Raw genomic sequence first — 13084 nt, 5'->3', positions numbered from 1 at the left:
AACCCTACATAAAGGTTTATTAGTGCTTATTCCAATAGGCGTCATTTGCTATAAAGGTTACATTTGCCAGTTTTGATCAAAATTTGCTAAAGTAGTCTTTATGACAGATGACACCTATTGAAATAAGCATTTATAAGCATTTATGTAGGGTTAAGTCAGTTGGCATGGCAAGCTTATGTATGTGTCATGTAGCCTTATAAACAGCACCCTACAGTAAAGTGTTACCATATATTCTTTCGTGCTAATTTCAATGTTATATTTAAGAAGAAAGTCAGAGTGTTGATAAAATTGACCACTTTCATTTAGCAGTTGATTTACCAATAGAATATTACTCCTGCACCAGTTTTCAAAGAATACACTTTTTCTTTTGTGACAGATGTCTCGGTTATTCCAAATGAAGCAACATTGAGGAGAGTAGTTGTGTTTGTAGATAAGAGACCAGAAGAGTCGTGACTGCTTATGGAAGTTGGCTGGTAATTTCCTTTATCGCATAAGGACACTGCAGCAAAAAGTTCAGACCACCAAGCTTTTGAAATAAAAAATTGGGAAGAATATTCCGTAGGCTATGAGGATTTTTTAAGCATCTTTTAATCCAATTTACTTTCATTATTTTATTAAATGTTGTAAAGTCCAGTACATTCAATCCACCGTCCTTTATTTTATTTTTGATAACTTCTTTTTTAATTTTGTGAGGCTTGTTCTTCCAAATGAAATGAAATAATAATCTATCAAGAGGGCTACATAAAGTATGCGGGACATCTATAGAGGAGAAAATGTACGAGGCACAAGAAAGGCCCTCTGCTTTAGTTAATAAAACTCTTCCATGGAGACTGAGATCTCTAGTTAGCCATGAGTTGAATTTTTTATTGATGGTCTCAGTCATCATATTTAAATTTAGATGACTAATGTCTTGTGGATTCTTTGTAATCCTAATGCCAAGGTAGGTGATTGTGTCTTTTACAGGAATTTCACAGACTTTGGTACGACTGCATAACTTTAAGGCCAGTATTTCACACTTACTAACATTTAATTTCAGTCCTGATACAACAGAATTTGGTTATTGTATCTAAGGCCTTGGGAATTTCATTTGCATTTTCAAGAAAGACGGTAGTGTCATCAGCCAGTTGTGAGACTTTTATTTCTTTCTGATTAATTGTTATCTCTCTGAACTGACTTTGGTTAATTAACATGCTTAAAATCTGAGTTGTTAACAGAAACAGTACAGGTGCTAAGGGGCAACCTTGACGAACACCTTGCTTCATATCGAATCTTGGTGTGGTTCCCTGGATACGTTTAATTGGGCTGTTTCCTCCCTTATGTAATTGCCAGCAAGCAAGTCTTTGTATTCTACCAGATCCAATACGAGTCTGATGTTATTCGAAATATGACAAAATCATGATCAGAAAACCTGACTGGCATTCATCAATGAGCTCATTAATTCCATACTTTAGCCTTTTTGCCAAAATAATAGCCAGAATTTTGTAATAGTTGTTTAACAATGTTATTGGACGCCAGTTACTAAGAAGCAGGGGGTCTTTGCTTGGCTTAGGAATTAATGTTATAATGCCCTGTTTTAATGAAGGGGGTAGTTGATCATTTTCATCTTCTTCATATGTTGCGAGCAGAAAATGAGATATGAGGTCTGTAAATTCCTTATAAAATTCGGAAGTCAGACCATCACATCCAGGTGATTTATTATTTTTCAGGCTTTTTATTGCTTCTTTAATTTCATCTACGTATAATTTTTGGGAACATAAGTTATTAAAGTCATCTGAAACCTTTTTCCTTTTTGTTAACATCACAGAAAAGTCATCTGTGTTATCAAGAGAACTTTGAGAGGCAAACAATTTTCTATAATAGTCAGTAATAAAATTTGAGACTGTTTTTAAAATCATCATCGGGTTTTCCATTAATCATGAGTCTCCTAATCGCATTAAGTTCACCTCTCGTTTTTTCAAGATTAAAAAAGTATTTACTATTCTTTTCTCCATTTTCCATCCACTGTCTTCTTGACCTCACAAAAGCCCCACGTGCCCTATCTTCATAAATTTGATCCAATTGTTTTTGTAGGTCAGAGAGTGTACAATAGTTTGCAAACCTTTACGTTTGGGGCAAGAGCGAGACACCTTCCTGCCCCCTGTGCTCCGGTAGAGGAACCCTAGAACATCTCAGCAGCTGCCCAAAGGCCCTGGGAGAAGGCCGCTATCGTTGGCGGCATGACCAGGTGCTTAAGGCGGTTGCTGAGAGTATAGCCACTGCTATTAGTTCTAGCAGACACCACCACGCCCCAAGGAAGCTGATCTCCTTCATCAGAGCTGGAGAGAAACCCTGACCACAGCCTAAAACAAGGGCAGGCCTCCTCTACACAGCCTCTGACTGGCAGCTGCAAGCTGATCTGGGCAAGCAGCTTAAATTCCCACAACATATTGTAGTAACATGGGGCGGCATGGTGGCACAGTGGGTAGTGCTGTCGCCTCACAGCAAGAATAGCCTGGGTTCGATTCACGGCCGGGCGACCAGGGTCATTTCTGTGTGGAGTTTGCCTGTTCTCCCCGTGTCTGCGTGGGTTTCCTCCGGGTACTCCGGTTTCCTCCCACAGTCCAAAAACATGCAGTCAGGCTGATTGGACATGCTAAATTGCCCCTAGGTGTGCAATGATGTGCAAGATACATCTACTAGGTGTGAATGTGTATGTCTGTCTGCCCTGCGATGGACTGGCGACCTGTCCAGGGTGTATCCTGCCTTCTGCCCAATGACAGCTGGGTTAGGCTCCAGCACCCCACCGCGACCCAGAAGGATAAGCGGTTTAGATGATGGATGGATTGTAGTAACATCATTTTGGCCAGACATGATAGTCACCTCTGAAGTGACAAACCAACTGATCATGCTGGAACTCACAGTGCCCTGGGAAGAGCGTATTGAGGAAGCAAATGAGAGGAAACGCGCCAAGTACCAGGAACTGGTGGAAAAGTGCAAGGACAGAGGCTGGAAGACATACTCTGAGCCTGTAGAGGTGGGCTGTAGAGGCTTTGCAGGACGCTCACTCTGTAAAGTCCTCAACTAACTGGGCATTACGGGGGTGTCAAAGAGGAGGGCTATTCGATCTGCAAGCGAAGCCGCAGAGAAAGCCACCAGGTGGCTTTGGATCAAGAGGGCTGATTCGTGGGCAGTTGCTGCTGGGACGCAAGTCGGGGCCTGATCAACCTGGGCAAGGGTGTCTGATGTTGAGAGACCCGAAACACCCAAGGATCCCAGGATACATCACTGATGATGCGTCCCAGCACATCTAGAAGATGTATCTTGCACATCAGTGTTCTCAGGATTAGTACTTAGATTTGATATTTCATTCAATAATTGAATGATTTCGGCTTTTTTTTTCCTTGGCTTGATTTTTACCAAAAGCTGTTGTGGCACATCGAATTTTGAACTTAAGTAATTCCCAGTGTTTCCCATATTCATTGGCATTACGTGCTATTTTCCACTGTTCGCTAATGAGTTCCCTAATTATTCCTCTTAAATCATCACTTCAAAGTATATTATTATTCAATTTCCAGTAGCCACTATTATAGATTTTTTGTTTGTTAATGAGGTTTATTTTCAATCTGATTACTTTGTGGTCAGCGAGGACCGCAGGACATATATCAGTCTCCTCTACTAAAGGTAATAATTCATTTGCTATTAGCCATAAGTCAATTCTTGATTGAAGAGAACAATCTTTGGTGCTCCAAGAAAACTGTTTTCTTTGTGGATTTTGGGATCTCCGAGTATCTATTAGATCTAAGTTTTTGCTAAATTTTAAGAGATTATTTGAGTTACATGTAGGTTTTGCAGGGAGTCTATCCGAAGTATTGTCCATTACTTCATTAAAACCAATACTGACCAATAATACGTTTTGCTGAAGGGAAATTATTAAGTGTGCTTCTTATAGTAGTTCAGAATAGCTTAGTATTACCTGATACTTCAATCACAGGTATTATTCAGAGTCCATTCATATCTGCTTTTGTGAAACAGATGTTACCTCTAAATTTGTGTGATAAAATAGCGACCCCTGCTGAGTGAGTGCTACCATGTGCTAACCACAACTTTTCTCCCCCATTGATTTCTCCAGAAAGAACTATCATCCATGCAAGAGTGAGTCTCTTGAACAAAAATTAAATCTACGTCACTGTCTTTGCAGAAAAGAAAGAAAGCTTTCCTTTTAACTAAATCTCGGATCATCATTCTCACTGTCTGTGAAATTTCATGCCCTCTTTGAATGGGGGGAGATGTAGCCCCCGATAGCCGTGTAGACGACCCTGCCTGTGATTCTCTTTCAACAACACAGACAGACAGTTTCCTCCGAGTCCGTCTGGCTCTTTGTTCTAGATAAACACAGTTTCCTGCTCAGCCGTTTCAGCCGGTTCTTATACTAATAACAGGCTGGTGCTGATGTGCAGGAGAGACAGGGAGACTGAGTGTTTCTTTATGGGTGAATCGATATGAAAGTAGAACTCCACCAACTCACCGCCCCTCATTTAACACCAGGAGGTGCTGCTTTTCCTTTGCAAAGCCTTTGGCCACAATATTACCACCTTTCCTGGCATTAACGCCACTTTAATGCTGTAATTCTACGACTTTTTTTCTCGAAATAGTACGAATTTTTTCTCGACATATTACGACTTTATTCTCCAAATATCATACCGTACATATTTTTTCTCGACATATTACGACTTTATTCTCCAAATATCATGTCGGACAATTTTTTTCTCGAAATATTACGACTTTATTCTCGAAATATTACGACTTTATTCTCCAAATATCATACCGTAAATTTTTTTTCTCGAAATATTACGAATTTCTTCTCGACATATTACGACTTTATTCTCGAAATATTACAACTTTATTCTCCAAATATTACGACTTTATTCTCCAAATATCATACAGCACATTTTTTCTCGACATATTACGACTTTATTCTCGAAATATTACGACTTTATTCTCCAAATATCATACCATACAATTTTTTTCTCGAAATATTAGGATTTTTTCCTCGAAATATTACGACTGTATTCTCCAAATATTACGACTTTATTCTCGAAATATTACGACTTTATTCTCCAAATATAACGACTTTATTCTCCAAATATCATACCATACAATTTTTTTTCTCGAAATATTACGAATTTTTTCTCGACATATTACGAATTTATTAACGAAATATTACGACTTTTTCCTCGAAATATTACGACTTCTTTCACAAAGCTGCTTTGTGACATCACCTGTTGTAAAAAGCCATATAAATAAATTTGGATTCAACCTGACCGGACTTTTATTTTGGAAAATAAGTGACGCAACCAGCTGAAGACTGCCGAGTTTTTGTGACCACAGCAGTGAGAACGGGGCTGCTTTTCCTGCTGGTCATCGATCCCGCGGCCAGATCTTCTGTACTGGTTCTGTACATCCGAGGTTCTAACCATGATGCAGTTCATAGTGAGTATCTGTTCTGTGTAATGAGTGAATGTTTTTGTCAGATTTCGTATTACGTCAACATTTCACTCCTAAAGTCCGGTCAGTGAGGAGCGAAGCTAAGCTAAGCTAACTTACTCCTTATCCAGTATGTTTTACCCTGAAAAGGTGGTTCTTCAAGGGTTCTGTTTCTGTATAGAACCATTTTATGCCTAAATGGTTATATACATGGTAAAATGGTTCTTCAGATTGATGGAGAATGCGCTGTATATAGCTGTATAGTGTTTTTGAGAGAATAGTTCTGTACAGCACCAAAAAGGTTCTGCTGTTGTTACAATGTCAACAATTCATTTAAGCATGAAACGGTTCTGTATGGATCCATTCCCTTAGATGAGTAAAACCTTTTTCAACAGGGTTCTTTTATTGTGTACACGCTTGACGTCTTAACAGTAGCAGAACCCTTTTTGATGCTATATAATTTAGAACCACATACAGCGCGTTCCCCATCAGTCTGAAGATTAATTTCATCATGCAAAGAACCATTTAAGCATAAAATTGTTCTATATTAAACACGTGGCTCTAAGTAGAGCTAGAACCGTTCCCTTTTGTGAAGAACCTTTAAAAAAATCATCATTTGTAAGACTGTAGACTAGTCAGTAATGTTAGTTGATCTGGCACATATATTAAATTTACATTTATAGCATTTAGCAGACGTTCTTATCCAGAGCGACTTACAAAAAGTGCTTTGTCTAGTGCTTTTGTTCTACATGTATATTTACCAGATCACCCACCTTTGTTTTGCAGGTTGGCTTCACTTTGGGGAACGTGGTCGGGATGTATCTCGCACAGAATTATGAGGTTAGCTATAAAGACTTTTATTCTTTCCTAGCCAATTTAATTGGCCTACATATGGGCACACACTGACCAGTCATAACAACCACCTCCCTGTTTCTACACTCACTGTCCATCTTATCAGCTCCACTGACCATATAGGAGCACATTGTAGTTCTACAGTTACAGACTGTAGTCCATCTGTTTCTCTGCATACTCTGTCACCCTGTTCTTAAGTGGTCAGAACTATGGTCATAGTGTTAGAGCTGAAAGGGGAATTCCACTGATTTATCTAAATTTCTGCATAAGTCAGTGGCTGAAATGTAAACAAATTCAGAGTGGTGGATGTAAAATGGTGCACTGAAGAGAAACTTACCAATTCAGATGACTTTGCAGTGGTGGTGATTTGAACCAGGGGTCGCCATGACTACAACACAAATATAGACATTTTATTTACTATCCAGAACCACCAGTGACCTATGCGAGTTTTTGTATGGAATGATGATAATGATGAAATAGCAAATGATGAAATAGAAATATGCACATACTCCACCATTAATTGATTTAAAAAAATCATAAAAAAATAAAATGTAAAACAGTGTCTCAGACATTAAGTAGCTTATTTATGATCATTTCATGTAGTAACTTTCTGTGAGGGAGCTTTTAGAGGTGGACGTCTGGTTCCTATCACCAACAAGTCTGACTTTAGAACAGAGCAATTCACACCAAACCACTCTGAATGACTATTCACATCTTAACAATTGCATTTTGGAGAGAATTTTAAAAATGGGTGGAATTCCCCTTTATCAAATGTACTCAGAAGCAAACATTATGCCTTAGTTTGTTCCCATTAGATTTGACTGTCTTAATTTTCTGTGCTGTGCTATGTGCACAGTGTATTTATGCATTAGGACACAGAATTTAATCAATTCCATTTTATTCACGATCACTAAAAATTCCTTGAAGTTATTATTGTCTAATTCTGTTCTTATTTTTTTCTTTTTTATTACCCTCACTAAAGGTTCCCAACATCGCAAAGAAGATAGAGGCCTTCAAAAAGGACGTGGAAGCCAAGAAAAAGCCTCCAGAGTGACAACAATGAAGGACGTGGAGGGGAAAATACATAATTTATGGCTTGTCTGCAAATGGAAATCACTGGGAATAAAAGCAGCACATGTATTTTAGATCCCAACAGCTGACTAAGTTCTGTGAAGAACCTAAATTTTCTGATCACAGTGTAGTCAGGTGGTCAAACAGTGCCTAAAAACAGAGCTATGATTTGATGCTTTATATTTTATGCACTTCTCTTTAGCACTTTTTGTTATGGAAGTGTCAGAATTGACCTTAAGGGTATTTGTTACATTCTCATGCACATTAAGACACTGATTTCTTCGCTGCATAGATCTTTATGAAAACGACTTACTTGAAAATCATTCTAAGGGCTGGTTTTGGAGACACAAATCTTAGTCGTAGAATAAACTATCACTTATCATTGTGTCCAAATAACCACTCCTTAGAGGGGAACTCCACCAGTTTTTCAAAATTTATGTATAATTAAATGGTTAATACATCAACAAAGTCGTTCAGAGTGGTTTGGTGTGAAACGCTCCGTTCTAGAGAAAGTTACCGAGTCAGAACTGTTCACAGAGGTGGTGATAGGAACCAGACGTCCACCTCTAAAAGCTCCCTCACAGAAAGTGATTAAATGAAATAGTTATGAATTCACTGAGACGCAGTTTTACAGTACTTGTTTTAAACCAATCAAGGTGGAGGGATACATAAAAGGTGTTCTAAGGCAAAATAGCCCCCAAAATAAACTTTTTTTTTAGGTTTTGCTGTTATTTTGCCATAAAAAACTCTACAGACGTGTGTACGTTGACTGGTGGTTTATAGTGGATAGTAAATAAAATGTCTATATTTTTGCTGTAGTCATGGTGACCCCTGGTTCCTATCACCACCACTGTAAAGACATCTGAGTTGGAAAGTTTGTCTACAAATTAACGATTTCACATCAAACCAATCGGAACGACTTTGTTTTCTGATATGCATAATTAATGCCTATTTCCCCAAATTAATGCCGATTTCGTTATGCACAGATTTTACTGGATAACCTCAAGAGTTACCTTTGGGTCTGTATTCATACAGTATCATCTCATGCATGTTCTTATGTTTGGTGCCTAAGTTATATCAACAAGGAACTCAACAGAGGCTGTGTTTAGAAGTGAAATGCTCAGTATAGTGAAACAATCATTAAATAATACAAGTTACTCTTATATTCTATTAGGAATTCATGACTTAATCTCAAACTACTCCTAGTATGACATGGTAAATATACAGTATTGGTATCTTGTTTGCACTGGAAATGAAAATGGAAACAAAGAAATTGTAGTGACCATGCAGTTGAATAAATGTGCCAGTTTGGAACGTTATGCTCTCTTCTTTGTTCTCTGATTAATAGTCTATATAATTGCTTATATATAATATAAAGTTATATATTAAGTCCTATATAATATATTGGGTTCTAATGCTCCTGCAATATTAAACATTCATTTTTTCACGTGATATAAAGTAAATATGTAAATGAAAGAACGTCACAGTTAATTTGTGAAAATCTTCATATTATCTTGTTCCCTCAATATAGTAACTTTTGGCCTCATATTAATTTATGGCCTGATCATATTCATTTGTGGCCTCAGTATATTAACTTGTGGCCTCATATTAATTTGTGGCTTCAGTATATTAATTTGTGGCTTCAATATATTTATTTGTTGCCTCAGTGCGTTAACTATTAGCGTCATTGTATTAGTTCGCGGCCTTGTTATATTGATTTGTAGCCTCAATATAATAATTTGTGACCTCAAAATATTAATTCGTGGCCTTAATATAATAATTTGTGAGCCCAATATATGAATTTGTGACCTTATTATATTAATTTGTGGCCTCCATATATCAATTTGTGGCCTTTTTATATTAATTCATGGGAATGCCTTATTCCAAACTAATCACCAGGTCACCGTAGGGGATCTGTAAAAAGTCTGTTTATAAATTGGAAGAACCAGAGAATTTGAGAAGCTCTTTTTGTTTATTAAGTAATTTTTTATAGCTAGCAGCTCACAAACAGCAACAAAAATGGGAGAATAGTTTGTTTTTATGCAATATGTAATATGCTGTTCGTGTTCTGTATCTGTTTGATATGATATATGAAGTGGATTGTATCCTGTGCTCCTGCAGTTTGAAACAAACTCATTTTTTTCTCATGATATAAAGTAAATATGTAAATGAAAGAACGTCACAGTGACTGTTTTCTGTCTGTGAAATTCTGACCCACACACTGAATGCTGGTTTTACTGTTGTGGTCAAGCTGGCATCCCCTTTTTTTCCCCGCCCTTCCTCTATTTTCCAACATGTGAAGAGACTCATGACTCCGTTTCTGCTTGGAAGTCATTTCAGGACGCTTTGTCATTGAACTGTTCAGTTTTAGAGGATTAATAAGTGGCCATTTAAGACTACAGACCTCAATGTATTAACTTGTGGCCTTAATATAGTAACTCTTGGCATCAGTATATTAAATTGTGGCCTCAATATAATAGTTTGAGGCCTCAATATATTAATTCCTCAATATAATAGTTTGTGGCCTCAATATATTAATTTGTGACCTTATTATATTAATTTGTGGCCTCAATGTATTAATTCCTCAATATATTAATTTGTGACCTCATTATATTAATTTGTGGCCTCAATATATATTATCTTTTGGCCTCAATATAATAGTTTGTGGCCTCAATATATTAATTTGTGACTTCAATATAATAGTTTGTGGCCTCAATATATTAATTTGTGACCTCAAAATAATAGTTTGTGGCCTCAATATATTAATTTGTGACCTCAATATAATAGTTTGAGGCCTCAATATAGTAATTCCTCAATATAATAGTTTGTGGCCTCAATATATTAATTTGTGGCCTCAATATATTAATTCGTGACTTCAATATATTAATATGTGGCCTGTTATATTAACTTGTGGTGAGGCCTTATTAAAAATACTCACCATGTCACTTCAGGGGCTCCATAAAAAGTCAGTATGTTACAAAAATCGTTTTTTGTTTATTCAATTTTTTTTACAGCTAGCAGCTCATAAACAGCAACAAAAATTGGAAAATAACTTGTTTCTATGCAACATGTAACATGCTGTTTATGTTCTAGATTTGTTTCCATTATGATTGTAATGTTTCCTGAGACAGAAATTGGTAGAATGATCAAAATGAGCTGAATGGCCCCTTCATCAGTGACAGCAACCAGCATAAGCTAGTTTATCTAACCATCATCACTTTGTAGTCGACTTTAATAGCAGTTAAATAAAAGCTCTACATTACCAATAAATATCCAGATAAACCGTTTGGATTATGGGTTCCTTATGAATCCTATAAATGCTTCAATGATTTACATTGAAAGCTCCTCATTGCGCTGCTTTAGTGAGATAGAAGGCTGCGGTTGTCAATGTGGCCAACAGGTGGCAGCATTACGGCAGTAATGACGATGCATGAAATATGGCTCAAAATCCTGCTACGGAAGTCTAACAGAAACACAAAGTGCTTTATTTTCAGGTTTTGAATTGTAGAACCATTTAGCCATTAATTTATATTAAACAGGCGTATTTAGAAAAAGAAATCATTGCATAGGTTTGAATTTGGTATAAATACTAATCCATGGAATAAAAACAAAATAATAATAATAAATAAATAAAAATATAAATAAATAAAAAATATAAGTGTCTATTAGAAAAACCCAAAGAGAGCAAAATAACTTTTTTTTTTAGTTTTGGGATGGGCCCTTCACGTTTTTATGTTTTTTTTTCTTTTTTCTTTTATTATTGATGCAATCATTCATAACAATTACAACACACACATCACTACTACACTAAATGGGCAAATTAACAGCAGCAAAATAATCTAAAATAACACAAAGTGAAATACAATCAAATATATAAACAATACAAATAAATAATAATTAAAAAAATAAATAAAAAAATAATATCATAATAATAGCCAGACAGAGGGATTCAAATAATCTTGACAAACTCCAGATATCTGAGGAAAGTATTGCTCCTTTTATCATTTATGTGCAAACTAACTTCCGTAAACTCTGCGCTTTTTTAATGCGACAGAATGGCTGCGTCCGAATAGCCGCATTAACCCTTCTTTTCTTTTCTGCTGCCCCTGATTTTGCCTGGTCTGTAGCCAGTGGCCTCACCAAATATTACATCGTGGCAGAGCTGACTAGAATGAGGATCCGCCACCAAATCAGGGGAAAAACCAAAGATATCCATATTTGGATGCTGCGCTCTCTGTTGTTCTCTATCTGAGGCGATACGTCTGCGCGTCCGCCATGTTGGAGCGGTCAAGATCCGCTTGAGAACAGATTCACTTGTATTGAAAGATGAAGAGTCTCAGGAGTTGTCCGTTCAAGGTCGTGTTTACTGAGCAAAGCAGAGGGGCTCTCCAGAGCTGCTTATGTGTCTTCTGCCTTAGAAGCACCGAAATTAGCTATTACACAATTAGACAAAATATTCAGAATCAGAACATCAGAATCCAGCTTTATTGGCCAGGTTTGCTTACGCATACAAGGAATTTGGTTTTGGTTACAGGAGCTCACAGTGCACAGTACCAGACAGACATTTACATGTAGTGAATAAAATAAAATAAATATAAAATATAAAATGTAACAAAATAAAATAAAATAAAATAAAACATGCATTCCTACCATCACTCACTCAAACACACACACACAGTCATACCTGTAAACCTTACATTGTGCAAAGTATGGGTCTAAAGTTAAAGTGCTGAGTGCAGCAGCAGTTAAAGGGTGTATAGTGGCAGAGAAAGGGATCAGTAAGGTAACAGTCAGATAAGTGGGGTAATAAGGCAGGTAAGTGAGGTAACAGTCAGATAAGTGGGGTAATAAGGCAGGTAAGTGAGGTAACAGTCAGATAAGTGGGGTAATAAGGCAGGTAAGTGAGGTAACAGTCAGATAAGTGGGGTAATAAGGCAGGTGAGTGAGGTAACAGTCAGATAAGTGGGGTAATAAGGCAGGTAAGTGAGGCAACAGTCAGATAAGTGGGGTAATAAGGCAGGTAAGTGAGGAAACAGTCAGATAAGTGGGGTACTATGGCAGGTAAGTGAAGTAACAGTCAGATAAGTGGGGTAATAAGGCAGGTAAGTGAGGTAACAGTCAGATAAGTAGGGTAATATGGCAGGTAAGTGAAGTAACAGTCAGATAAGTGGGGTACTAAGGCAGGTAAGTGAGGTGCTAGAATAAACACTGGTTTGAGGCAGCAGTTCCAGAGGACAGAGTTGAATTAGATCCTATATACCAGTATTTATGAAGTGCAGTTTGAAGCTGGAATATTTTAATGTGTAATATTTAAACTGTTCAGGAGAGTGATGGCTTGTGGGAAGAAGCTCCTTTGTAGCCTGGATGTCCTGATCCTCATCTGGCTGAAGCGCCGGCCTGACGGGAAGGAGCTGGAACAGGTGGTGTCTGGGGTGAGAGGGGTCTGTGGAGATCTTCTCTGCATGCTTCCTGGTTCTGGAGGCATGCAGTTCCAGCAGTGTGGGCAGCTTAACTCCAATAGTCCTCTCTGCAGGCCTGATGATGCACTGCAGTCTGTGGAGGTCAGGCTTGGTGGCTGAGCTGCCCCACACTGTGATGGACGTGGTGATGACGGACTCTATGATGGCTGTGTAGAACTGCACCATCAGCTCCTGGGGCAGGTTGAACTTCCTCAGCTGACGCAGGCAGTACATCCTCT

At 37.6% G+C, this 13084-nt stretch overlaps 1 protein-coding gene across 1 annotated transcript; it reads left to right on the top strand.

Moving 5' to 3' along the window:
- Positions 1-5315: 5315 nt before the first annotated feature.
- On the top strand, positions 5316-8705 carry stmp1 (short transmembrane mitochondrial protein 1). Its single transcript, XM_036577730.1, has 3 exons — positions 5316-5469; positions 6250-6303; positions 7298-8705. Exons 1-3 carry the CDS (start codon positions 5455-5457, stop codon positions 7367-7369), a joined length of 141 nt encoding a protein of 46 aa, XP_036433623.1. The 5' UTR covers positions 5316-5454; the 3' UTR covers positions 7370-8705.
- The last annotated feature ends 4379 nt before the right edge of the window (positions 8706-13084 follow it).

Source organism: Colossoma macropomum, unplaced genomic scaffold (assembly GCF_904425465.1).
Source record: "Colossoma macropomum unplaced genomic scaffold, Colossoma_macropomum, whole genome shotgun sequence".
NCBI lineage: Eukaryota > Metazoa > Chordata > Actinopteri > Characiformes > Serrasalmidae > Colossoma > Colossoma macropomum.
Note: the sequence above shows the minus strand (reverse complement) of the source record. Positions and strands in the feature narration are given on the sequence as shown.

Bases quoted from the DNA above. Each gene is read 5' to 3' on its own strand.
- stmp1 (XM_036577730.1), top strand. The intron at 6,304-7,297 runs GTTAGCTATAAA...CCCTCACTAAAG, and splicing joins ATCTCGCACAGAATTATGAG to GTTCCCAACATCGCAAAGAA.